Raw genomic sequence first — 25,782 nt, forward strand, 5'->3', positions numbered from 1 at the left:
CGAAGCAATGAATCAGTGATTTTACAATTTCCATTTTAAAACAAGTTATTAAAATTAGTAACTTGGTTTTCAGATTACTTCTGTGCCTACCAAATATTTAAGCTTGCGCTATTGAAGTTCTTTTGTTGTTCATTAAGACAATCATTTCGTCATGGCCTCTGCTGCTACTATGAAAACAGTTCCCGCTGCTGCGGGAGGAAAGCGAGCTTACAAGGACCGGCAGAAACCCACCGACATCCGCATGAGCAACATTCAAGCGGCGAAAAGTGAGAATCCTTTTCCTTGATTTTTTGAATACGTATCACCAAAGATCCTGGTTAGGTGTCTCTGATGCGATTCGAACTAGCCTGGGTCCGCGTGGGATGGACAAGATGATCCAGTCGGGCAGTAAAGGCGAAGTGACTATTACAAACGACGGAGCAACCATTCTCAAACAGATGAAGGTTCTCCACCCTGCTGCCTTAATGGTAATGCTTGTGATTTGACATGTATGTTTTAAAACCTTCAGTTAAATGTAAGGTATCTGCTCCAGTTGGTAGAGCTTTCTCAAGCTCAGGACGTGGAAGCGGGAGACGGAACAACATCCGTCGTAGTTGTGGCTGGCGCATTTCTGGAAGCTGCGGCAAAGTTGTTGGAGAAAGGTAATTTTTATTTTGTCCAGTGAGACTGAAGGCGTACCGTAGGAAATACAGTTCTGTTGGTTGATTAGGCCTTCACCCCATGGTCATTTCGGAGGCTTTCCAGCATGCTGCTGATATTAGCGTCAACATCTTGAAGAATATGGCACTGCCAGTGGATTTGAAGGACCGCGAATCGTTGATTAAAATCGCCAGAACATCCCTGAATTCTAAAGTAAGTTCCATCACCAACGAGTGGTTATTGGTGCGATTTATTGGGTTTACTCTGCGAACAGCAGGTTAAGCAAAAGATCTCGTACACCTCTATCACTTTAACACATAGTAGTGATTATTTGGATATTGATTACGATAGCTTCCGACAGTGTTCTGAATTCACAGCTTTAGGTTGTCAGTTTCGTTTCATGAGTCGATGCTAGAGAAAAATTTTATAAAAAAACAATAATTCATGGCTGATAAGAAAAAATAGATTTATTATTGTAATAGAATGGCTCAACTTGAGCCGCGACTACGGTAACTACTAATTACTACTTAGTACTGATCGTTACAACTTACACAATAAGAATGCAGAGTTGTTAAATCTCCATGTAGAATGGTTGTTTGTTTTTCAACGTTTCTTCGAATTTCCATTAGTTATGAGCATGGCGGAATTATATGGTGCATTGTCTTCTTTGTCGTATAGAAGTACATATGTCGGGATACGAGTAACGACTTTTAGGCTTTCACTGATCTTGTGTTTCATGTTTTTAAGGTTAGACTTGTTGTTGTGCGGAATTTGTTTTCGAAACCTGTATTTCATGTGATTAAGAACAAATTATTTTGACTTTTGAAGTATAATACAGTACTTTACAACAAACGTACGTGAACCTCACTGGATTCATCTTCTTATTCCTATACTTTTTTTTATTTCTATACTTTCTAGGTGGTGTCACAGTTTTCCGACACCCTGGCTCCCATTGCCGTCGATGCGGTCCTGAAGATCGTTGATCCCGCTCAGCCAACGATGGTTGATCTGAAAGATATTAGAATTGTCCAAACCTTGGGGTGAGTTGTGAACTTTGTCGCGTTACCATTATTACTACGGATCCAGGAAAGTAAAGTTTAATATCGGCGCTGAGTTGGTTTGAAATTTATTATCCCTTATGCCTCTCGTTGTGCAGGGCGACAGTGGACGAAAGTGAACTTGTCGACGGTTTCATTCTGACCCAGAAAACTCAAGGTCCACCGGACGCTCCTAAAAAGATTGAGAAAGCAAAAATTGGCTTGATCCAGTTTTGTTTGTCGCCGCCGAAAACAGACGTGAGAAAACGGATTCGCCTTGATCGTGACTGAATTACGTGATTTTTCCAATCCTTTATTTTCAGATGGAAAACCAAGTGATAGTATCGGATTACACACAGATGGATCGCATACTGAGGGAAGAACGCGCTTATCTCTTGAACATCGTCAAGCAAATAAAGAAAGCCAACTGTAATGTTTTACTCATACAGAAGAGCATTCTGCGGTAAGTCCGACTTGTCATGCAGTATGTTGTCAGTTTAACCTAAAAATATTTTCTAGTTACATGAGTTTTGCGCTTATTTTCAGTGACGCTATCAGCGATATGGCACTCCACTATTTGGCTAAAATGAAAATCATGGTTGTGAAAGATATTGAGCGCGAAGACATCGAGTTTATTTCCAAGGTGCGACAGACAGCTTTCGATTAATTTATTTTTAAATTTTAGAAAATTAACGCTGATTTATTGTGGTAATAGACGCTAGGATTACGACCAATCGCTAGTCTGGACCACTTTTTACCGGAGCACTTGGCATCCGCTGATCTGGTTGAACAAATTGAATCCGGCACTTCTAAGCTTATCAAGGTAAATTGCAGCCTTTATTATCTCTCACTTGTTCCATATTCCTAAATGACCGTGAATGTACATTTCTAGATATCTGGTATCCAAAAGCGAGGACGAACGGTTTCGGTTCTTGTTAAAGGATCGAATAAGCTGGTGTTGGAAGAGGCCGAACGATCTCTCCACGATGCCCTGTGTGTCATTCGTTGCTTGGTTCGAGATCGGTAAGCCTGTTAGCTGGAACAATCCCCTGAAAGCTGGGATGTCTTAATTGTCCGCTGATAACGGGATTCGTGGTCGTGGCCCTTTTAATAAAGAATATTTTGTTTGCCTTTTGCTTAGATTGTACTGCGACTATTCCTTACGTTGAACTATTTATTTACCAGAACCACGTATTATCGTTTATTAATATTTTTAAATAAGTGAGTTCGCTTTATTATTATTGTTAAATAACGTGGCTGACATTCTGCCAAAATGGAATAGTTATTTTTGGAATTTCTTTGCTCGTCTCTATGAATTTTGGTAATAAGAAATTTGGCATGAAGCCTCTGACATGGAGTAATCTGCTCGACGGATAACAATATTAGCGATTGATCTTAAAAAGTGCTTAGTGCGGTCTGACTTCCGACATCTGATATTTTCTTCTTTCTCACAATTGTTCATGGCATGTTTACTTGATAGGCATCTCATTGTTGGTGGTGGAGCGCCGGAAATCGAATTATCTCTGAAGTTAGCGGACTATTCGCGTACACTGGTTGGCGCTCAGGCACTATGCGTCCGGGCGTTTGGTGAGGCTCTGGAAGTGATCCCTTCTACGTTGGCCGAAAATGCCGGTTTGAATCCCATTGAAACCGTAACTGAACTGCGCAATCGCCATGCCAGTGGGGATCAACAAGCTGGCATCAACGTGAAGAAAGGCGTCGTTTCTAATATTTACGAGGAGAATGTCGTGCAGCCTCTTCTGGTCAGCACCAGCTGTGTGCAGCTTGCCTCGGAAACCGTTCGCAGCATTCTAAAAATTGATGATATTGTAAGTGAACATTGCTTTTCTTGCTTGAAAAAATTCCAAATTGATTTATTGCAGGTGAACGGGCGAGGATAAAAAAACGATACGAGTCTGCCGGGAATTTGGAACGGTTTTTTACATTTATCTCTCTAGTGTTTGACTTTGTTAATGTTGCCTCTACGTTCCTTTTAGATTTTGTTGTAACGTCTACGAATGCGGAAACGTTTGTACCGTAATTGACAGCCTTCTAATCTCACTGTCAGTAGCTACAGTGCTAAACAAGCAGATTTTCGATTAACAGTGTGCTCTGCGGCGGTTTAACGCCATAATAAATCAATGAAAATGGCAAACATCACCCCAATCAGTCATCAAATTGTGCACAGAACTAGGAACAACAGCAAATCAAGGGATGTATTCCCAAATCACAAAGCGACAGAAATAGGAACTCGTTAGTCTGACGGACCCTCCGGATTTCACAGTCCGTAAACTTCACTTTCTTGAACTTTATCTTCCGAATCAATAGGCGAGGGTATTTTCGTCATGTACAATGGCGGCTCGGCATAATGACAAAATGTCCACTTGGAAACGTCTTCCTTTGGCAAAACAAAGGGCGAAATGTCACGTAAAAACGATTTTATTGACTGCGATGTCGTTGGCATCAATTCCTCTTCCGCTCGAACTACGGTATCCTCCATTGCCGTGGTGCATGTGCGCGCGGTTGAGAGCATGTGCTAAAAAAGTTGAATAACACCACCAGTCCATATTTTGCACCATCATCTGCATACGCTAACGAATCATGGAAAATCAAAATCTAAAACCCCATCGATTATTCGCAACCATGATAAATATTAATTAAAATTTAAATCAACAGAAAGAATAAAAATACTATATTTTGCGAATTTTTTTTGTAATTTATTAATCTTTTATAATACTTCAACAAGATTACGAACAATCGCTGCAGCATTCACCACTGTTTTTAACCGAAGAGAAATTATAACTGTTTTTTAAATGTTAAAAGTTTCCGAATACGAATAAAATGCTATTCCTGAATATTTTCTTATTTCGATGGCTGCTTCCGAACAAAATTTATGCTTGAAAAAATTCACATACCTCAAGCTTATCAATCCTTCCATACATTACTTCCAGATCCTTGACGATCTCATAACAACGAGGAAGATTCAGATTCAGCGTTTCCGAGGTGTCGGAGCGAATCTGATTCAGAAATTTGCTGAGTACTTAACTTATGTTTTTAAAAACATAATGGAATTGCATTATGAACAGGTATCTTAATCAATTCAATTTTCAATTACCTTACCTTATCGATAATTTCACAATAATGCACAATTTTTTCCAGCATGTCTTCGGTGGTCCGCTCCATCTCTTGTAACTGTTAAAAACAAATATTTTGATAAAAAAGTAAATATTTAATATAATGAAAAACTAGTGAACGGCAATCACATGGCTGAGTCAAAGCAGTACAAAACAAACGGAATTGCCTAACACTGATTTGAAACTTCAAACAAACCGGGGCGTCCTCCTCATGCACCATCCACGCTGTTTGTTTTGACTGTGGTGTTGGCGTTCAGTGCGCTTGTTTACCAACCTGTTGAGTCAAGCTGGCGTCGGCTCGCTCCGTTGTGGTCCTGAGAAGCGGCGTAGAACCAATCAAGTCATTATAGATATCGGCCACATCTTTTGTCAACTTGTCAAAAAATCCTCGATGGACATCAGGTCTGGCTTGATGGATGTCGTGAGTCACTTCAGATTTCTTCGCTGCTGAAAATTCATCCGCATTTGGCGTCTTCGGAGAGGATCCATCGAGTTCTGTAGAAGTCATTTCCAAGGCGTCCATTTTGCCACGACGGCAAAACAATATCAAAACGGTTAAAGTCGTCTGCTGCCACAGCTTCCAGCAAAAACGACGTTCAAAAATTTCCAAAACAACACTTACAACAGCAATACAAGTTATGCCACCGTCGTACGTACGTCTATAGAAAGAAAATTCTATTTTCTGACTAGCACACTTTCTGGCTTCGGATAAGCAGCAACGTGAATGAATATTTTTAACACATTACGTAAGGCTTGTTGATTGTGAGACATGAACAATTAATATTATTATTGTCATATTTTGTTAGGCTCTTATCGGTTTCATAAAACTGGATAATCAATAACAATCGATAGAATAATAAATCAAGTTTGCAGCGTTCGTCCAGACTACAGGGCGAACGCACAGGGTGGTTAAACGTCCATTCGTGCAGAATAAATGTGATGAATCATCCAGCCAAGGATTGCTACTGGCCAGTTATCGTCAGGTAGGCGGTATCGTGACGTCACTGACTACAAACAAATCACAACCTTATTCTGGCGCCCTGCAATTCATTCAAAAAGGAATGAGTCAAATGAAAACGTCTCAATTCATTCGTGATCGTGTCCAGACGAGAGTGCAGTCGGCGTTCAGGGAAATTATTATTCCCAACCGTTACAATGGAATTACAACTTTGTTATTTCTGAAAATTAATACAGACATTGTTGGCTGTACGAGTACAATATAGTAACCTTAAGCGACGGAATGAGGACTTGGTTACGTTAATGGTCAACAGCGGGTACGTTAAACCTTGCCCATTCGTGTCCGCTGACCACTCTTGCAGCAGTAGAGATTTGGAATGTTAGCTTCTTCGGGCGAACAGCATTATGCTTATCTGAGAAATTCTAATCCGGCTTATTAATTTTCGAGCGTTATCATCCTGGAACCTATTTTCAGTCCATTTTTGTGCGTGTGTGTTACACAATCATATCTGGATGAGTAAAGTCTGTGTCGAGCGGCCAAACATGATGTTTGCATAGCAGGTAAGCTTTGGAACGGATGTGCGTTTTATGTACAGTACAGGTCTACCATCGCGTTCGCGGTAGCTTTTTGGGCAACACCGGGAAAGAACAAGATCAATGAGTTTGTTCCGTGACTCACATAGCGCGAGTATGCGGATTTCGATTGATCCGAGCGCATCATAACGAATTGTATTCACAAGTCCGACAGTTATTGAGATTTTACACTTGCTTGATTTTTTGAATACACATATGTAATATGCAAAGCTGATGTGCAATGAGTGCATCATGACGCTGTATTTATAGATGGCAGTTTACATCCCAATGTCCGTACCAGTGTCCCTTATATATATAAGTATTTTCCAGTTTTGAATAAGTTTTCCAGTTTTGAATAATACGGGACAGGACGGTTGGCGCAGCTACTACGTACTATAGTAGTGGCTTTTGACATTCATTTATTTAAATTTACACGTGTGAGCACAGGCAGTCGAGGAATAAATGCTCCCATGTTTTGGAAAGTTCACTGCGTATGCGACACCCGGCGCAAGGAAAATAAGCAGGATGTTAAATGGTAAATTGTGAGACGACCAGAGTAGCGATAGCAAACAGTGCGAATCGAGTTACCGGTTCTTGAATGTTGATTTTTTGCAAGCGGCATTTACTATATTGTCAATAATGTGTGTGATCCTTTGCATTTAAAAATACGAACGTAATCGAGAAGCTGCCTGCAGTTAAGGGGTGCAATATTTTCGCCGGCACTTATGTGCGCTTTTCAGTTTTGACTGAGAAGTGGTTCGGCTTGGATGGCGATTTGATGGCTTATTTGCGTGATAATTTAGGCCGACTGTTCGGGCAGCGGCCAGTTAATATCCTTATTCCACCCGCGCCATTACAGGCCCGTCCATGGTAACAGCCGGAAAATTAGAATAAAACTTAATTGCTGGGGAGAATGTCTTTTAGTTTAAGCTTACGATGGCTTTATTCCAATGTAGCAGAATCGCTTATCGTTGGCTGTAAAGATTAATTAAAATGCCATGCGGTAGCCGTTTTGCACGGTGCTGCTGAAATCCGTATCGATTAATTCTGGTTGCACCGCTGGCGTTGGGTGCACTACCATTAGGATTTATTATCGTTTTATTAACGAAATAATATCGTAAAGGTTTTATTTACCTTAATCGTTAATTCATGAATATATGATTCGGAAATGAAATCAGTGCATTCCAAAGTTCGCTTGTTGGTTGACTTTAAACCGGTGATACGGCCCATGCTAATTTTAATGCTGTGAAGTGCCGAACCGGCCAGACCAAAAACACAATACAATTTGCCGAGACAGCCGTACATGTGAGAGGTGGCAAAGTGGCATGTAGTTCACTAGAATCATATTACCCTATCCATATGAATATAAATTCTGAAGGATTTACAATGAAGAGAAAAGGTGGAATTGATGTGTGGATTGTGTACATAGTAAACGGAATGCTGTAAATGATGCTGGTCCAGTTTTCATTTACAGACGTCGTCTATGAACTGCTGGCTATTCTAGTTTTGAAAATGCCTGATTAAACCAATACACTGGATGACCATTTTATTGCTTGTTTAGAATAACAATTCGCGAGCCCCGGCTGGCGGATTGCTTCAGCTCCAATGAATTTCTGTCGCTAGCAATTTACATTGCGCTTTGACCAGTCAATTAAAATAAATATGCTCCTTGCGCTCTAAGCGGTATTTCTAAAATAAATTTTTCAGGTAGAAAATGCTTATGTCTAAGAAAGTGTGCGACTTTGTTGAAATGATTAAGTTGATTGAAAGGCTGAAAGCTACCATTTGTAATTAAAATTGTATCTCGACGTCGTTACGGTACACGTTAGTTTTTAGCATTTGCGATTGTTTTTTCACATCAGTTCAGTAGAACTACTGTAGACCGGAATGTTGTTGCAACATAAACTGCTTATCATTGTGTCAGTTTTTTTTTTGGATGTTCAATAAATGTTTGCGCTTCCATTTAAAACCGTCATGTATCGATCAATTTAAAAATGGGTCAAGGTGAGGAAGATTGAATCAGTGCGATTTAATGGTGAGAGTGACTCTATATTATAGATATGTGCATATAATATAGATATGTGCACTGCTCGTACTCGTATGCTAGATTATTGTAATCGAAATTTGGCTTCCAAATCCCGATATCACGGTACGCTGTTAAGCCGGCTTCTTAATGTGCATGGCGCATGCCACAGATATGAGCGCATATCACCACGTTTTTCGCTTTAAATGCACAGGAATAAAGGTAGTTCTAGCGTTTTTCATAGGTACAACGAAATTTATTCACAGTTTAATGTGGTCGTGAAATATTTCATGTGTAAGTACTCCAAAATCTGTTTTAAAACTATAATATTATATAATTGCACATGCAGCTTTTTGCCTAACTATTCCTGAAGGTTAACATCTCGTACCACACTGCGGAGTCGTCGTATTCTTTCGCGCGATTTTCTGAAAAACATAGACTGTAACTGAAAATAAACTATATAAGTAGTAAACTTTTAAACTGCCCTAGTTTATGAATTTCGCTCGAAAACAACGAGTTTGGAACAGGTGTTATTGTCGTCTCGTAACGTTATGCATGCGTAGGTTTAACAGCATACGGTCAGTAGACTTTCACCTGGCAAACGCTTTCAACTGTAACGTAATCCACCGGCACTGCACGTTAAAGTTCTGACAGTTTCTTGTTTTGCTTTTGCACATAGCACTTCCATCCCGTCCTCATCCCAGGGTTCTGTTAAATTTCATAAAATAACGTTGGGAATTTATGCGTTGTGCTCGGAGACCATCAGTATATGCTATATTCGGCGCACTAACGAAGGTTTTTTCACCACAACCAGACATGTGCATAATACTGCGCCTTTTAGAATCAATATTGCGTCGTCATTTACAATTGTTAGCTACAAAGGTTTAGGCGTTTAGCATTAATAAACGTTTGAGCGTGGTGTGTTTAGAGAAATAGCAACGAAGCAAAACTTTCAGTGTAAATGATAATACGTTATTGTTCGAATAATAGGTCGTAGTGTTAGTTCAGTGAGTAAGTCGAAGAATTTACCGCAGTATCATTGTTCAAAACAGTTTCCATGATGGTGCGGTCGCCTAAGTAAATAATTACTAATAGTTAGTTCACTGATGTACTGTATGGAAATATGACATTTGCATTTACGATTTCAGGTGAATAATTGAATGCATTTGAAATTGAACTGATAGAAAGAATAGGACATTTAAAAAACTGTAAAAACTTTTTTACAAAGCTTGACTGCTGCATAAATTTTATGTGGTACGCTGGGAGCCTGGGTGATGTTTTATGAAACAGTAAATAAAAATGCTGATTAAAATAAATACATATCTGGAAAACGGTACATGTTCTTGTCTTCTGTTTCAGTGGAGTTTCTAATAAGAGCTGTTTTATTTCTGTGCTTGTAGATTCTCTGGTGATATCCGATGAACCGGACAGATGTTCTTCCGTAGCCTAGTATGGAATTGGAACTAATGGATTTCCTTTGGCGGCGACGGCCATATATATTTCACTCGGTGTTGATATTAGGGATCGCAGCATTTATAAGAATCTCAGGTAAGAACAATGTCAAATTATCTGTTTTCACCGGTCTGTGTTAAATTGGACACATGGCATTCTCAAGTGTCTCTTTGACTCCGTTACAAACAGCAGTTGTAGTTTCATTTTCAAGATGTTGTTACTATAAGGATACAAGCGGCTCATTAAAATATGCTGTTTTAAATTTTATGCAGTGGGGTGAGTGTGATGAAGAAGCGTTAAGTGCAACTCAACGACACTTAAAGGTTTCTCTGCTTCATTCTTTAAAAGATGTACGCCAAATATATGCTGAGTATTCTACGTTCTTGTATAGATATTATGACGTGCAGATTTTTTGGTAATTATCTGTTTTGAACTGACTGTTTACACACACAAATACAATACTATGCACTATATATTTACGCAATCCTGGAAATAGTGAAATAGCTCTTCTGTGAAAGTTCAGTTTATTCGTTTTACTGATTGGTTAGCACGATCCCCTTCATTAGAATTGTTTGCATAAGTAAATCATAAGACATATCTATATGTATAATTCTATAACCATTTACTAGTGAGTAATGGATGATCATGGTGTAGGTACTGGGTGGAAAAAATTCCGCAGTATTAAAGGATGATTTTTTATTCTTTTATTTGTTAAGCACGGAGGGTATTGTGATTATGTATGAATATGGTAATCGTCAGCTCCAGCTCCGTAAGCTGGCAAAAGACTGATAATTACGGGCACGTGCGGCATCTGTAGCACCCGAAATGTAACTGAAGCGTTGCGCACACAACCTCCAGCTTTTTATAGAATTGTAGGTTATAAGTGCTCGTCAATGGAAGAAGTAGGAGACATATAATTTTATGTCTGAGCATACAGCGTGCGCAATTATCCTTGTAGCTAATTTGACGTTTGGCCTGTAAACAGGAAAGCTACTGTGTGTTCAACTTTGCTTTGCTTCATGATCAACTCTTCCAGCAGAAATGAATTTTGCTTGGGTTTCTTAACTTTGCTCCAGTTTTCCCTAAAGGTCGTTCGAACTTTGATGGGCACGGATAAACTAATTTAAGAATAAGTTTTAGATCAATAGAAAATGTGTCAAATCGATCGCTTCGGGTAGATGAAACTTTGCAGTGACCAGTACTAAAATCGAGGCGTATAATATAATATGAAATTGGATTGACAGATAATAAGACTATTGTTAGATTGTTTCCCTGCTGTTGTGTGCACTGTGCAGTATATAAGCGTGTGCCTGCGATTACTGTCCTGACCACCGACGATTGACCACTGGATATGGAATATGTGACTATCGATCTCCTGTGCGAGCACGCTGGGTCGTTCCACTCGTGGCAGTTAGCTGTCTATTTTCTCACTCGTTCGCCCTGACGGCTATCTGATGCGCTTTATGTGTGTATATCCCGATCCCGGCAATGCTGATAATGATATAATCGCTCGTTATGAATATTTCAACAGCTTCATCGTAATTACAACTGCCAGTGATAAGCAAATATTGCCGGTCAGTCAGTCATCGTCTGTATTTACGCTTACAAACAACCCGTCAGAGTGCGATGCCCATTGGCTATGGTCCCAGCAGAGCAGCCGTATTAGGCCAACAATTCCCGCCAGATGCTGCCGGCCAAACGATATTCCCCGATCGCTCATATTCGGGTGCTTTTGGAATTCGCCCAAAATACCAGGAAATGCGAGTGCCTGCAGGCAGAAACCCTCGAATTTTTTTAAGTACAACATTAACGAAGCTTATTAACCGGTATTGCTGTACGATGTGTTTGTCGTGTTTTTGCTCCGTCGCATAGACGAAATTTACGATTATTGTGCCCGTTAATTGTACACACGTACAGTACATTGCAAATTTGTTCAAAAATAGTCACTGACCATGAGAATGGAAATTATTCAACCAAAGAAACACTGAAGCATAAAAATCGAATACCTCTGTAGATCCACACCTGCATTATTAAAACTAAGAAGGACGCGCTTATTATGTTACTAAAATTTTGGAAAATAAGAGGCAATAACAATGATTTGCATTTGCGAGTAATACCACCTAGTATTGTTTTGAAATTGTTTGCAGTGTTAGTACATCAAATTTACAGCAAATAATATAATTGTTAGGACGTAGCCGAAAATCTTCTTACAATTATTTGGTTTTATCGGTGCACGTTTTTTCGCTCAGTTCTTTCGAGCCGATTACCTAAATTCGTAATTTGGGCAGCTGTTGCCCGGTGTTTGGAATACCTAGTTATTTAACAGTTCATACCTGTGTCCGACTTCATAAATTTTTACTAACGTCCTATTACATGAACGGGTCATCCATTATCTTAATCCATAACACAACCGACAAAACAGTCCAGGAGGTCCACAAGTGTGGAAGGAGCAATTTATTTGAAGACGTGTGTCAGAGATGTAAAAGTAGCCGGTATCATCTCTATTCAGGCGAAGACAACAGATGGTCACAGCAGGCCAAGTGTTGATTGATTTGTTGCCGGCACTTGTAATGAAATGAGCTGGAAATCTTTGCTCCCTTATGCTGTTTTGTTCATATCCCCCAATGTCAGATTGCATAACGTTTTGGCTGTCGGTATCCTAAGGCCACCACACAGTAGCCCGTGCGGCTCATGTTTTCCTTAAGATTAACCTTACTCTCTCCATTTGTCCTTGTCAGTTAATGCTAACAATTAATAGACAGTGTATAGGTTGAGTTGCGCGCAGCGGTTTAGCACTACTGGCGTCCTGCTGTGACAAACTGTTGTTCACGATTTGTGCTCGGAAAACAATTAGCCTAGACAGAAGGTGATGGATTATTAAGTTTTTCTTGATGGAGAATGAACTTATAGAGCATTTAACTAAAGGGCATTGTTAATGTGGGATGCATAAATGTGTAGATATGGCTTTGTGTTGCAGATGCCTGCAGTAGCAGATCAATTCCCAAAGTAAGATCGCCACCGGCGCTAGCTGTGCCACCCGCGCTGTCCGTTCCCGCATCGGCGTCTGCTCATCACCAACTACAGACAACGACGGCAAACTATACCATTCCGCATTATGATTGTCCAGACAAGTACCAGAAATGGTACTGCCTCAATGGCGCTACCTGCTTCACTGTGAAAATTGGGGAAACCATATTATATAACTGTCGGTAAGGGTTCACATTTTTCTTTTTTTGACTGCAATATTAACGGTTTCCACTTTCATTTTCGGTTCGCATTTTTCAATTTTTCTATAGTTCCGAAAAATTGCAAGCCATTGGCTGTTTGATTAAATCATAGCATTTTTATGATTTTGCTGGCATATTCATGTTTACTTAACAAACTCAGTTTTCCGAATCAGTGACACGCTCCGTCTAGCCAACATCCGCTTAGGACTTCAAAAAGTCGCAAGCGGAAGAATGAATCACACGTGTTTCCTTGCGAAAACACAATACTGAAACGCGCGATTTCTTTGACCATCACGCACCGCTTCGCAGAAAATCGAATTTTATGTTTATGAAAGAATTCCAAATTCGACTCCCACGCCAGTGAATCAGTATATGCGATAAGCGAAATAAAAATATGTCAAGTAGACGATATTACCGTTTGTCCATTTGTTTGTATCCTAGCATTCTTTCGCAGTATTTGTATATTGATATTTTCTTTAGCATCCTGTTTGTTTTGCAGATGTCTCGTAGGCTACATGGGACAACGCTGTGAATTTAAGGATACTGACGAGTCTTACGGTAATATACATACCACGACACATTTTTAAAATCCGTGCTTATGCTTCTCCTTTTCAGAATATGTGAGGCATAGATACGTGGTGAAAACAGCCAGCGTAGCCGGTGGAGTAACATTAGGAGTCATAATATTAGCCGTGGTCATTGTGGCAGCGACATATTACGCCCGGTACGTTCTGACTTTGTCGAGCATAACATTTCCGGTTGTTTATTTGACGTGTGCTTTCTGCCCTACAGTCGACGCAAAGCCAGGACAAAAGAGACCACCAATCCACCGTCGATCAGTCCCGAGCAGCTGCTGCGCTCGCCCTTTGGTCGTGCGCTGAGCCGCACAGACAAAACCTTCCCCATTGGACGGTCAACTTGGAGTCCAACGCAACCCGGTGCATTTCTGCCGTCCATCCGTGTGGTCAGTGAACAGGAGACCCTGCTGAAGAAACTCAACACGGCACCGCCACGACGCGCACCCAAGGCGTCCGTGTCGGATGTGTCGTTGTCCGGCATGGACAAGGACGCCGGTGGTGATGTCCTGGTGGCCGTAGATGTCGGTCATCCGCCCCAGGAGGGCGCCGCTCGAGCGCCGAATAGCCAGTTCAGTGCTGGTTGAGTGTTTTTTTCTGATGGTTTAAATTCCCCCCGCCCCCGCGCATTTGGTGATCCTGTTTTTTAGTGCATTTGTATAGATTTTTTGTTATGAATATTTGAAATGTGCCTCGCATTTGCAGCGTTTTCCTGTTTCTGCTGTACAGATTTTTAATTGTTTTCTTTTATCTTTTTACGGTTTTAGCATAATTTTATTGATGTTTGGATCATTTCTGACTTCTTTTCGAGTTCGGTGTCGACATATGACTACGAGCTAGGTAAAAAACGTACTTAAACACCTGATATGATGATATAGAACAACATCTGAATCCTTTTAAACAAAATAAATCGCAAGTGAAGACTGGATGTGCTATTCTCGATAGCAATTTAAAAAAAACTAGAGTAAAATGTGGAATTATATAGAGCCGACTACTTACGAGCAGTCAAGCGCAATTTGGAAAAAAAACTGACTTAACGTCAGACACTTCTGCATATAATTTTGCGCAAGATTATAAGGTCATCGGTTTGGGACCTAAGGATTTCTTGGTATTTCTAGTTTGAAAGCAAACCTTTCGAAAATCCTTTATAAAATAACACAGAATCATTCTATTGTTACCGCAGTTTTGGCCAGATTAGCTATGTTTTGAGCCTCACTGTGCCGCATAAAAAAATGATTTTCACGAAGCTGGGCCGCGGTTAATTCTTCTTAAGCGCGTGAGAATTAAGGCCGGGGATAGCGTCAGCTTGATTATGAACTGCACATCACACTACAATTGATTTCGAAGTATGGGTCATCGTGCGTCTTTTAATGTCATTTTAAGTAAATCAAATAATTTATCCAACTTTGGTTTATCCACTTTATCTGCATAACCCGGTCGAGCGTGCAACGGCCGGTTAGCTGTGAGTTTAGCTAACGTTTTATGTGGTCGCTCATCGAAATGGCGTCTTTTTCCCAGAACTGAAGAATTAAAAGCCGCAATCCTTTGGCGGATGGAATCAATATATCGTTTATTTTTCCCATCTGCGATCAACGAAAACCATATCGTGTCCAGTTGACGGTACGCTTCAATCTTTTTCCGGTGCCAGTCACTGGTCAGTTTAGTCAGCACATTTTCCTTTGATTTCCAGGGGAAGTGGTCCAGTCTCAGCTCGGACAGCGGTGGTTCGGTGGTGTGACCAATCAAATCCTGACACCAGTGAATATACACACTCCGGCAGCGATTGGCTTTGAAAAGTGACTTCCCGATGTTGTGCTGGCAGAGTTCCGGGTGCGCTGTCCCATCGCAGATTTGGTGAAACATTTCCTGGTAATTTTGGTCTAATTGTGGATGCGGTGCCCGCCGGGGATTAGCTTCGAGAATGACGGGATACAGTCCACTGCTGACATCCCGCGGTTCATACAGCACACGCAGCCCGACCGCCGGTTCAGCATGCAGACGAACCCGGAAGTCATCGATTAAGCCGGCCGTTCCGAACCGGACCGGCTGCGCCATAAACTCCGATACGAGATGCGCTTCGTTAACATCGTCCGCGGTGTAATTGTCGTAAACATTGAGAAAATTTTGGATGGTCCCGTAGTGCGGCGAATACATGAACTCGTCCGCGTCAATAATGAGGAACCATTCGCTGTGATTCCGGTAGCGAGCGAAGCAATGCTGGAGAATCTGCCGCTGATTGTGATCGTGCTCTTTCCATGTGTGATTCGATAAGCGGCTTTCTCGTAAAGCATTCGCGGGCAGAATTTCAACTAAATCTGGATGGCCGATGGATGCGTACAGCAGCGGGAGGAGGTGAATATCATCCTCGCTGGCGTCATCGTACAGGACGAAGTGGTCGACTCCCTGGATGCGGTGAAATTCGATCCATTCTAATGTGTAGGCGAAGACATTTCGCAACATTGCGCACACGGTGATATTCCATTTCCTACCCTGGTTCAGAGCGTCTGCAGGATCGTTTTGGTTACAAAACCCCGAAGAAACACAATCAATGAGAAAACAAAATATCACAAGCAAAAATCTACGTTTTGTACATTTTGTCATGGTAATAAATAGTTGGACAAATACTCTTGACTGTAAGTTAATGGTTTAGTCCGATTTTGAAAGATTTGTGTGCATCATATCTTCCGTCCGAAAGGCCAACGGCGTAATAATACTCGCTCTGCAAGGTTTTGAAATAAGGTGTATGACCGACATGTTATTACTTGGGCATTATTGTTGTTCATTTTTTCAAGTTCATAATTACAGTAAAATGTATTCTGTTCTGTACTCTAATTCGTACAGTATGTTAAGTTGTCAACCGTTTGTAACGCTCATTTGTACAAGCTTAAGAAACTTGAGATAACGGAATGCAAATCTTTTCAAAGTAAAATTAATTACAATCATTAAAATTACCACAACAGAAGTTGTAGGTAGCAAAAATTTTACTGTAATAACAATAATACCATTTGCACATTTGCGGCGCCATGCGGCATCTCCAAATTAACGGACAATTATGAGCACTCTTCGTTCATCGGGAGTAATACTCTAAATTGAAATAAATCATATCGTCACGGAAAGGAGAAGCGCCTAACTTGCACTGCCGCCGGGAGCTGCATGGGGCTTGAATATGAGAAGCTGGAGGTCAACGGGAACAGACAATTTGCCATTTGTACAGATATGAACATTTTTTAGAACAAGTCAGTGAGGTCACTGTTAAGTCAGTGTTGGCAGGGATACTTTCCTTGCGGTTCAAAAGCAGATTTACTAAAATATTCAAAATTGGAAACAAAGATCGTTCTGGAAAAAGTTACCGCCACAATTTACAATCAATTAACGATGCAACTTACATACCACGGCCCTGCAGTTCAATTCTGCTACAACTGGCCCACAAGTACAGAGTACCAACACAACTTTTTCTTCGCTGCTTCGCATTATAAAAAATTAAGATTCAGACGAGCGACACTGACCGGTGGAGTTTTAGCATTTACTTGCAAAACGATTTGCCAATTTTACCCATTAATTAGAAATTTGCCAAAGCGATTACATACACTCGCAATACGAATCAGTCTTCACCCACTCAAATTCTTTATTGAACTCTTTCGCGATGTCACACAACAGTCACGCCTAAGTGTTCCATGTTCGCGGCGTCGTAAAATCAATCGATGCAGCTTTGTAAGGAAATCCTTAAAATATGTTAAAACGCCTATGTATATCTAAAATGCAGGTTAACGTGTTTCGCAGAATGGACACCCATCAGACTGATGCTATCTTATTTTTGCTCCAGGTTAATAGGATCCAGTGCGGGATCTGCAACGAGAAAAAAGCATTGGTTGACAACCACAGATCATAATGGTTAGGCTGCGCTTGGTTTAATTTATATCAATATCTATCTGACACACTGTCACCAGGCACAAAATTCCGACAAGAACAACCTCCATACTGCAGTAGCCAATGAAACACATATCCAGAGATACGGAATGAATCTTAAAATCCGAACCCACGTACTTAAGCACAGAATCACATTAAAATATGATGAGCGGATGGCGATAATAAAACAACACAAAAAAATTTTAAACAATAAGCAACATACTTGTACAACCCAAGAAACCTAAAAAGTTATGCTAATAACTTAGCAATAAGTAATTTCCGTCGAAAACAGAAAACTAAGAAATTTTCCTTCGAGGTGTAGGCTCAAAGCGAGTGTAGCTCGTAGGTAGGCTCGCAGCGCGTCGCTAAGTATCGTAAAACTTGAAAACAGAAACTGAGAAACGCTAAAAATACTTTTAAACTTTAAAACGCTAAAATTAATGCTGACGAACGCAGCCAACACGCATCATCAAATCCATTTCCTCCTGCATGCAGTACAAAGTATGACACTCACCTTTAAAATTGAACGAAGGAAACTTTGACATCTCTTCTGGTGTTTTTCCTCCAAACTGACGAAGAGTTCGTGCCAAGGATTCGTCTAATTCTCGCTGTAAATTATCATCCGCGTCGACTAGCTTTCCCCCAGAAGCCCTTCGAAACACACCCACGTAAGGATTCTGTTCCATCTGGCATAACACCCACGCTAACTTACTTGCTTTTCTGGTTATACTCCCGAGCTTTGTCTAAGAATAACTGCTGTATGGGATCGCTGGCTTTCTGGAGGGCGACGGAGGAAACCGCCAGGTTCCTGGTAAGGATCTGTCCACAAACCACGCGTGCTGGTGGCAGCAGCTTCGAAAGGTACCCCGTTATCATTGCGAAAGTGATAACTTGAATCCAATTGTTAAATTTCAATCGGCCAGGATGCAAAACTCGGATAATTATTCAACATGAACAAGTAAAAAAGTGAAATCAATTCTGTTCTAAAACCGAGAAGTAACGAACACCCTTGCTGCCTTGCAGTTGAGAGTAGCGAGGCGAACAACAGGGAGGAGGTTTCAAAGCCAGGCAACCACCCAATACGTTTGTCGCCCGACCGGTGCCGTCAGTGGCCCGTCACTCCGTAATTTTGCGGCTATAATATTTGCGGCTATATTACAGCTCTATTAATCTATTGGTTTTAAAGTCTTAAAACTTTTCATACGTACATACCTCTGCACCTTTTCTGAGAATTTAATTATTTACGAGTGGAATACTTATGTATTCTGAAATGCACAAAATGTACTGTACTTTAATGCGGACCCATGTTTGATAGTAATTAGTATTTTGTATTTACGGTTAAAGTTACTTCTACAGTTGTACGATGTACAATACCAGTAGGCTGTACAGTGTACAACGCACATGAATTATTTTTAATTTTTAGTATGAAATGCTACAGAAATTTTCCGCTTACTGGTTAGGTTTCTCGCCATTAAGAAATGTCGCCGCATAAAAATTGTTGTATGCGGCGACATTTTTCGGGTTCATGAATTCGTTTTTCAGTATTTCCCAGTAATTCATTTCGTGCAGCTTAAATAAACCGCAATACAAACTGTGGAATTAATTGGAAAGCTTAAAATTTAAATCGTAGATTTAAGCGAAAGGAAAGAAACCGGAAAGCATTCAGTTTAGTGGAAGGCGGAGCAAACAGTTTCGATTGGACCTCTTAAATATCGCTCATTCTATAAGGTGCTTGTTATCGACAAGTATTTGTTATAGATAGCTACAGGGAATCCAGTGTGATCAAACATTTACTTGTACGTACGATACGAGACCGCTGCACTTGCATTAATTTTGCGTCTTGACTCTGAGTCTGGTTCAGTCGGTTGACTTGCTTGTTTGCAGCGGCTGACTGCTGTTATAATTATCCTATTCCGGTGTGGAGACGACAACGGAAATCCAGTGTTCGACTAGACTAGACCATCATTCATATGCTTCTGCGCTAACAATCAGGTGAGAATTCCTAATCGAGCCGAGTGTGAAGAGATTCTGGAAGCTGCATTTTGCAAGCAATTTAATTACCCTTACTTTGCAATTAGCGGACTGGCTTGTTCAGGTAACAGGTTCCACAGAGCCAGCGGTTCAAAATCACAAAACAACAAATAACGGTTTCACCTCCATGTCCACCTTCCCCTCATGTCTCATTACTTAGATGGTTTTATTCTGCAGAACGATGCGTAGCAAGCGAACCCGTGTTGAAGGGGAAGCCAATGTGGATGACACCGCTGTGCAGGAACCGGTTGCAGTGGACGTAGTGGAACGCGATCTGGTTTCCGACGGAGCCCATGAGCCGGAAGTCAAGCGCAGAAAATCTCGACCCAGTAAAGCCGAGTCAGGATTCATTGACAACGCGGTCTCGGAGGAGAAATCAGAAACAGATCATAGGTAAGCGAATTATTTTCACATGTACGGATGCGTTTGATCGTTCTCCCCCATAGAATCAGCTGATGGTACCATTATGACAGCATTAAGTACATGCGGAGTACAGACAGTGTTGTGCGAAATTTGGCGGGCCAGCTGCGAGCTTGCTTCACAAAGTTTTCTGCTTATGGTCCACTGTGTATTTTATGCACGCTGAATGCGGTCAATTTACACCAATACTAACGATTTGAATATTTAGTTGTCACTCACCACATTGTGACTTATCAATAAAAAAGTATTGTATTAACTATTGTTAATTTGTTACAATAATAGCAAGTATTAGGAAAAGTAACAAAGTTTATTCGCGATTTTGCAGTTTTGTTAAGCTTATGTGCAATGCTGCCTACAGATTTCTTTGTAGTAAAAGCACGCATCTATTGATAAAAAACACATTTTCCTGGAGTTTTGCTAATAGTAAGTGCACAAGGGATAATTTGCAAAGGCTCGATAGGGTCTTGTAGTTTCAATTTGGGTGCGCTCACAAGTCAGTCAGGTGTCAGAGCAATATGTGGGTTAAGTCTGAAGGTCAGAATATGAATTATATTGTATGATGGATGTTTGAGTTTACCTGCTATGCCACTACGCGATGATGGCTCGGTGCTGTTTGCCACAGTAACGGCTGATCATTACGGCCGGAAATGATTGGACTGCGCAGCAGTTGCTGCCCTGCACCAACCGGCTGTTTGTAATGATGGTGCATTTCAGTTTTGGGCCTTAGGGTGCGGAAATTCGCGTTTGATAGTTTAGAAGTCACATTCCAAGCGGAAACATTGTACCCGGCAAATTTTGCCGATTCGGTTCATCCACAAAATCATAGTTCCGGTGCCTGTACGAGCCATTATTAATATTACGTGGTTCTTTAGATGCGAAGTTTATGCTAACATTAAGGTACAGTATGTTAATCAGTAATTTTGCACTAACAAGTAAGTAAGTAAATCAGGGTTTTATTTTGCATGATTTGAATGCCATTTTGGTGTATGTACAGCATTATGTCATCCTTTTATTGGATGTTGGCTAAAGATTTTGTTGGCTAATTGCACTGTTTTGGGCAGTGATTCGCAGTACACACTGGAAGTGAGTTGTTTCCCGCGAGGCATTGAAATTTCGATTGTATTTGTTTTGTTGCGTGTGAGCACTGAGGCACCGGTTGATGTGTGTTAGCGTTACGGTAACTGCGAAGCCAATCCTAACCGGAAGTAGTGGTGCATACGAACTGATACAGTACATCGATCATCAGGTTGTAGCGTACCGTGGTATAAGCGCACGGAAGCTGTGCTCAAGTGCAATTTGTTAGCCAGCGTCGAACACGGATATGCAGCAGTTTTCTTATGCCGTTTCCGCCTTATTGTGTGATGGCCTTTTGAGCGCTTTGTTTACAACGGTGTTTTTTTCTTGTCGTTTTTACTTTAGTGCACAGAATCTCCCTGTAAGTGCTGGTAAAGTAAAGAACGGGAATAAATCCCCGACGGAAAACGGCACCATCATGAAGATCACCGGGTTCAGCCAAGAGTTCGAATTCGAAGTTAATCTCAACGAGCCCATGCAGAAGCTGATCCGTACCATCCAGCCGTCGCTCAATTTCGATTTATCCAAAGCCTGCATCTATCTCTGCGGTGTTCAGGAGGTAAGGAATGCATTTTGTTTTGGAAATAGGATAAGCAAAGCAGTACTTTTTCATTTCTCTAGCATTGGTTCGAATCAAAAACTGGCGACCCGGTGCAATCAAATTATATTGAAGCATTTTGTAAATTGTACAAGTTCAAATTGTAAAATCTGTATTCACTCGAAAGTCAATCCAAACTTTGTGCTGTCACATTACTCGTATTTAATTTTGTTGATTAGGTTCGAATCAGGTTCAAATCTTTGGCGGCATGTAATAACAAACTTTGCGCAGAACGTTATTTTAATTAGACCGGTGTGCTGACAGTTTCGTCTTACGGGGTGAGAATCGTGAATAATTGTTTGGTATTATTTCTAAAATTTTTCTTTTTTCCCATATGGTTCTAATATTCAAGGAATTCTAGCTCTCATTATACAATATATCATACGTATCCGGTTAAAACATGCGCATGCGTAAGTGAATTACATGCGCATTCTTCTGTTGAGAGCCGTCGACTGCAGTCTAGCTTCCTTTCTGGCATGCTTTTGAAACAAAGGTGTACACATCTTTAGTCAAGCAGGAAGTGGTGAGATGTGATATTCAACCGTTGCAACAAGCGACTTGGGGTGGGCATTCATTTTCTCTGGACGGATTATCGCATGAGAGTCATGCATCCGTGCTGGAAAGCTGATTGCCGATGGTAGGCGCTTGATAAATAAGAGAAGCTCAGGCCGGGGCAAGCAGGACGCCAGAAGATTACTTCCGAGAAGGGGGCCTGACTGCACGGACGGAAGACGGCCATTGTCCTTCCGCTGTGTGTGCCGTGGCCGGTCAGTGTGAATTGAGAGGAAGAGGAAAAGAGCATGGCTGGGTGAATATTGGTGTGGCAGCGGGGAATTTGTCTGTGTAACTGACTCTGTGTGTGCGCATTGTAATTGTTCCAACCGGAGAGAAGTTTGTACTTTTGCCCTGCTTGCGATAGTGGCTACAATAGAGGTTAGAACGGAGAAAGTGGCGCGCTTTCGGCTGGGCAGATGCATTTTGTATACACATGTGTGTGCCTGCTAGATGATTTCTGGCATATCCGGTTCACCGACCTACTGGGCTTTATGTGCATTTGAATTTTCTGTACGAATTGACTTTGCAGCAGCCAGCAGTGCACCGGTCGGAAGTGCTGTATGCGCTTGTATCGAAAAATTATTACGATCATGTCGCACAGTGAAGTACGGTACTCAATGTAGAAATCATAATAGCATTTCCCTACCGATATGTTTCTTTCGGGTCTGAAATTTTCTGATTTGCTTGTCTTCTCGAACAAGCTTGTGGAAGAAGAAAACAGTAAATTCCAGAAAATTGCGCCGTATTTTTTAAGTCGGCGCAAAAGCTCTTGTCAGATTGAAGATAATGTATCGTGATAATTTCTGTGGGCACTGGTTTATTTATGTATTTGCTGGTTTAATTAACCTTTAAGCAAGAAAGAGCTCGTTTCCGCCGGTATTGCTCAGTTGGGCTGTAACAGTTAAATGTGCCGTTGCAGTCTGCACTCTGCAGTAAATAATCCTGAACTATGCGTTCAGCGCACCGGTTGTCAACAAGTTGGCGGTGTATTAGCCAGTGGGTTTGTTTTATGCGTACCGGAAACTGATAAACATAATTTTAGGTTGTCGGTTAGGTCAGGTTAGCTTTGTATGCGTGTTGGTGAGTAATCCCTTAAAGGTACCAAGAGTAGCCGAGATGATAAAAGCCCTGCATTTGGGTGTTGTAAAGCAGTTGAGCGGAACTTGATCAATTGCTTTCTGAACGCTGTTCCATATGTATGTCTAACTGCTGTCAGTTGTGCTTTGCACTTCCGGCTTACATTGGCTCGTTTAATTACATTCAGCTGGTTAGTGCCAGATCATCGTATTTCTGCTTTCCTTGATCGCTGATCACCGCCGGAAACACGTATTTCCTGCGACGTCGAAACACATTTCGACAAAACACTCGTTGGTTAAGCTTAACTTTCCGGTGTTTATGAGCGGGCAATACAGCAATCAGACAAGGGTCTAATCATAACACATTTACTAAATAACACGAAAACAATATTAGCAAACAATAGCATCAATATATTATTCTAATCTAAACTCTGATTTATGAAATACATAGCACGTCGTAATAATTTGAATATTTTATGGACAGCCTGGACATTTCTAAACGTTAATAATGATAATTGAGGTAGTTTTGCTATGCGTTTTTGAATTGACGTGGTAGTTGTCACGTTGACAATACTATAAGTCGTAAAATGCGTACTGTTAGGTAATTATTGGCGATTGATTGCAGTTGACCCCGGCTACTTGCTTGAAGAACTGTGTCCGTGACGGATCGGAAGGATTCGTTAAAGTGAAACTGAGTGTTTCGTACACCCAAGGCCAGCGCCCAAGTATTAACATTGAGGATGTGCTGCAAGCCACACAGACCCCGCAAGCATCCGTTTCTACGCCAGCTCCTGTCAAACGATCTCCTCTCGGCGCTACCGTGGAGCGTAAGTGCAGTCAGGCTTTTCTTTTATTTTTGTACACATTTCTGTATGTCCAACAGATGTCAGCCTGGGCAAAAAGTTGAACGGACGCAAACGTCCAGTTTCCTCCCATCGTGTATCCGCGGCCAAACGTAAGGCGGCTAACGATCAAAATCAGGAATGGATTGAAGCGGAAGATTTTCAAGCACTCTGCCGCAGCAACAATATTCCGCAAGGTTAGTAAAGAGATAGATTAGTGAGAGTTAAATCTTCCTGTGTTGCATACTTGAAATTCTGCATTATTGCAGACGTGCATGACTGGTCAGCAAGCAATGTGGGGACTTGGCTAGGCTGGGCCGTGAAGAATTTCAGTCTGCCGGACATCAATATGCGTTTATTTTCGGAAATGGACGGGAACGCTGTCTGCTCATTGGGACGTGATATGTTTCGGCAGTTGGTCGGTCGGGATGACCGCGATCTCTTTTGGACGCATCTGGAAATTTTGCGCTCAAAAAATTACGCAGGTATGTAACCAAATGGTATTCATTACCTTGAAATCGATAGATTTGTAATGCAGTTTTCTTTGCAGAAATTCCTGTGTATAGCGTTGTTCCGGCAGTTCCTGACGCTGAGCTGAGCAGTGAGTAAAAGCAGGATAAAATATTTTATGGGGAATAGTTGTGTAACGCGTTGATCTGCAGGTCCGAAGGCTCGTGTACGATTGCCCAACAAATCACCCAGCGCCACTGGATCTCCATTTGCCAAAGATTCGGGTAATGTTCAGTTGTGGACATTCCTGTTGGAACTGCTGATGAGTGGTCAGCACGCCAATGCTTTGGAATGGACCAGTAGTGATGGAGAGTTTCGGTTATTGGATCCGGAACGTGTGGCGGAATTGTGGGGTCTGCGAAAGAACAAGCCCAGCATGAATTACGAGAAAATGAGTCGTGCTTTACGGTAGGTGATGAGAGCAACTGCGTTTTTCTGGTTCTTTTACACTTAACCTACTATTTGTTATCGCTGTAGATATTATTACGACGGGAATATTCTGGCCAAGGTTCAAGGGAAACACTTCACCTACAAATTCCTCAACAACTTGTCGGAGCATGCTAATATTAACAAGCGCATCAGTGATCCTGCGGTACAGAATCTGCCGTTGAATCTTTCGCCGCGTGCCAGTAATCCGTCCTCGCCCATGACGCCGGCGTCGCTGCGCAGCGAATCGGAACTGAGTGTGGAAGTGCCGCTGCCGCAGGAGCGTAAATCCATTGGAACGGCTCTCGATCTGCGACGTCTCAGTAGCCATAGCCTGTCGCAGGTGGCTGCCTGATTCGGGATGTCTTTTTGAGTTTTGTTAATGTTTCGTATCGTTTATGGCCATATTTGCCCGTCCATTCCACAGAGACAGGATCGATACGCACTATTTTTGTTCTTACGCCCGATTTCAGTTTTGGTATCTGTACAGTATGCCTGCTAGCTTGTTGATTTTTTGTTACTGACCATTGGACTTAGATTTCTGAATTATGTTAAATTTGGGTCGGCTGGTCGGTGTTTGGTACGATATTTTAAATGCTAGCAGTATTCTGATGTTTTTCGATGGAAGCAAGATGTTTTTCGATGTTAGCAAAAGCTCTGTTTTGACGATGCATATTTTGTGACTGGATACAAATGCACTGCTTTGAAATCTCACGAGGAATAATGA

General features: G+C 41.3%; 6 protein-coding genes across 8 annotated transcripts; 3 read left to right on the forward strand and 3 right to left on the reverse strand.

The window, feature by feature from the left end:
- Positions 1–21: 21 nt before the first annotated feature.
- Positions 22–3,831, forward strand: LOC129588579 (T-complex protein 1 subunit delta-like). The gene is made up of 12 exons (XM_055482881.1): positions 22–266; positions 322–467; positions 533–641; positions 710–852; positions 1,558–1,679; positions 1,796–1,934; positions 2,000–2,139; positions 2,223–2,319; positions 2,392–2,499; positions 2,569–2,699; positions 3,157–3,505; positions 3,560–3,831. The coding sequence occupies exons 1-12, from the start codon at positions 152–154 to the stop codon at positions 3,575–3,577; spliced, it is 1,617 nt and encodes a 538-aa protein (XP_055338856.1). The 5' UTR covers positions 22–151; the 3' UTR covers positions 3,578–3,831.
- LOC129588581 (uncharacterized) lies at positions 3,592–6,166 on the reverse strand. Its single transcript, XM_055482883.1, has 5 exons — positions 6,038–6,166; positions 5,085–5,818; positions 4,797–4,868; positions 4,592–4,693; positions 3,592–4,212 (listed from the first exon to the last, which is right to left on the reverse strand). The coding sequence occupies exons 2-5, from the start codon at positions 5,331–5,333 to the stop codon at positions 3,955–3,957; spliced, it is 681 nt and encodes a 226-aa protein (XP_055338858.1). The 5' UTR covers positions 5,334–5,818; positions 6,038–6,166; the 3' UTR covers positions 3,592–3,954.
- On the forward strand, positions 5,882–14,526 carry LOC129588580 (protein spitz-like). The gene is made up of 6 exons (XM_055482882.1): positions 5,882–6,328; positions 9,764–9,911; positions 12,793–13,024; positions 13,542–13,600; positions 13,658–13,766; positions 13,835–14,526. The coding sequence occupies exons 2-6, from the start codon at positions 9,815–9,817 to the stop codon at positions 14,202–14,204; spliced, it is 867 nt and encodes a 288-aa protein (XP_055338857.1). The 5' UTR covers positions 5,882–6,328; positions 9,764–9,814; the 3' UTR covers positions 14,205–14,526.
- Positions 14,527–14,800: 274 nt separating this feature from the next.
- LOC129588567 (uncharacterized) lies at positions 14,801–16,422 on the reverse strand. Its single transcript, XM_055482856.1, has one exon. The coding sequence runs from the start codon at positions 16,216–16,218 to the stop codon at positions 14,971–14,973; it is 1,248 nt and encodes a 415-aa protein (XP_055338831.1). The 5' UTR covers positions 16,219–16,422; the 3' UTR covers positions 14,801–14,970.
- A 788-nt stretch (positions 16,423–17,210) lies between these two features.
- Positions 17,211–18,546, reverse strand: LOC129588572 (ATP synthase-coupling factor 6, mitochondrial-like). Its single transcript, XM_055482869.1, has 3 exons — positions 18,236–18,546; positions 18,038–18,174; positions 17,211–17,463 (listed from the first exon to the last, which is right to left on the reverse strand). The coding sequence occupies exons 1-3, from the start codon at positions 18,397–18,399 to the stop codon at positions 17,426–17,428; spliced, it is 339 nt and encodes a 112-aa protein (XP_055338844.1). The 5' UTR covers positions 18,400–18,546; the 3' UTR covers positions 17,211–17,425.
- An 843-nt stretch (positions 18,547–19,389) lies between these two features.
- On the forward strand, positions 19,390–25,726 carry LOC129588565 (DNA-binding protein Ets97D-like). 3 transcript variants are annotated; one of them, XM_055482853.1, is made up of 9 exons: positions 19,390–19,515; positions 19,732–19,947; positions 21,394–21,607; positions 23,903–24,104; positions 24,161–24,316; positions 24,389–24,604; positions 24,670–24,720; positions 24,782–25,037; positions 25,107–25,726. In XM_055482853.1, the coding sequence occupies exons 2-9, from the start codon at positions 19,736–19,738 to the stop codon at positions 25,408–25,410; spliced, it is 1,611 nt and encodes a 536-aa protein (XP_055338828.1). In that variant the 5' UTR covers positions 19,390–19,515; positions 19,732–19,735; the 3' UTR covers positions 25,411–25,726. The 3 variants fall into 3 exon arrangements, with proteins under 3 accessions (XP_055338828.1, XP_055338829.1, XP_055338830.1); XM_055482854.1 differs by having other exon boundaries at positions 19,479–19,618; XM_055482855.1 differs by lacking the exons at positions 19,390–19,515; positions 19,732–19,947 and adding an exon at positions 20,643–20,871.
- The last annotated feature ends 56 nt before the right edge of the window (positions 25,727–25,782 follow it).

The sequence above is a fragment of the Paramacrobiotus metropolitanus genome, unplaced genomic scaffold (assembly GCF_019649055.1).
Source record: "Paramacrobiotus metropolitanus isolate TYO unplaced genomic scaffold, Prichtersi_v1.0 Parri_scaffold0000030, whole genome shotgun sequence".
NCBI classification, from domain to species: domain Eukaryota; kingdom Metazoa; phylum Tardigrada; class Eutardigrada; order Parachela; family Macrobiotidae; genus Paramacrobiotus; species Paramacrobiotus metropolitanus.

What these genes read in the sequence shown, in the direction of transcription:
- LOC129588572 (XM_055482869.1), bottom strand. Translation starts at nt 18,399, where the DNA reads ATGATAACGGGGTACCTTTCGAAGCTGCTGCCACCAGCACGCGTGGTT. An exon ending in GAGTATAACCAGAAAAGCAA is followed by an intron (nt 18,175 to 18,235) that starts GTAAGTTAGCGT and finishes TGTGTTTCGAAG; the next exon opens with GGCTTCTGGGGGAAAGCTAG. An exon ending in TCCTTCGTTCAATTTTAAAG is followed by an intron (nt 17,464 to 18,037) that starts GTGAGTGTCATA and finishes TTCTCGTTGCAG; the next exon opens with ATCCCGCACTGGATCCTATT.
- LOC129588567 (XM_055482856.1), bottom strand. Translation starts at nt 16,218, where the DNA reads ATGACAAAATGTACAAAACGTAGATTTTTGCTTGTGATATTTTGTTTT.
- LOC129588581 (XM_055482883.1), bottom strand. Translation starts at nt 5,333, where the DNA reads ATGGACGCCTTGGAAATGACTTCTACAGAACTCGATGGATCCTCTCCG. An exon ending in ACGCCAGCTTGACTCAACAG is followed by an intron (nt 4,869 to 5,084) that starts GTTGGTAAACAA and finishes TGTTTTTAACAG; the next exon opens with TTACAAGAGATGGAGCGGAC. An exon ending in ATTGTGAAATTATCGATAAG is followed by an intron (nt 4,694 to 4,796) that starts GTAAGGTAATTG and finishes TTTCTGAATCAG; the next exon opens with ATTCGCTCCGACACCTCGGA.
- LOC129588565 (XM_055482853.1), top strand. Translation starts at nt 19,736, where the DNA reads ATGCGTAGCAAGCGAACCCGTGTTGAAGGGGAAGCCAATGTGGATGAC. An exon ending in GCGCTCAAAAAATTACGCAG is followed by an intron (nt 24,605 to 24,669) that starts GTATGTAACCAA and finishes TTTTCTTTGCAG; the next exon opens with AAATTCCTGTGTATAGCGTT. An exon ending in AAAATGAGTCGTGCTTTACG is followed by an intron (nt 25,038 to 25,106) that starts GTAGGTGATGAG and finishes TTATCGCTGTAG; the next exon opens with ATATTATTACGACGGGAATA.
- LOC129588580 (XM_055482882.1), top strand. Translation starts at nt 9,815, where the DNA reads ATGGAATTGGAACTAATGGATTTCCTTTGGCGGCGACGGCCATATATA. An exon ending in AGCATTTATAAGAATCTCAG is followed by an intron (nt 9,912 to 12,792) that starts GTAAGAACAATG and finishes TTTGTGTTGCAG; the next exon opens with ATGCCTGCAGTAGCAGATCA. An exon ending in GGATACTGACGAGTCTTACG is followed by an intron (nt 13,601 to 13,657) that starts GTAATATACATA and finishes TCTCCTTTTCAG; the next exon opens with AATATGTGAGGCATAGATAC.
- LOC129588579 (XM_055482881.1), top strand. Translation starts at nt 152, where the DNA reads ATGGCCTCTGCTGCTACTATGAAAACAGTTCCCGCTGCTGCGGGAGGA. An exon ending in TCCACCCTGCTGCCTTAATG is followed by an intron (nt 468 to 532) that starts GTAATGCTTGTG and finishes TATCTGCTCCAG; the next exon opens with TTGGTAGAGCTTTCTCAAGC. An exon ending in CGTTGCTTGGTTCGAGATCG is followed by an intron (nt 2,700 to 3,156) that starts GTAAGCCTGTTA and finishes TTTACTTGATAG; the next exon opens with GCATCTCATTGTTGGTGGTG.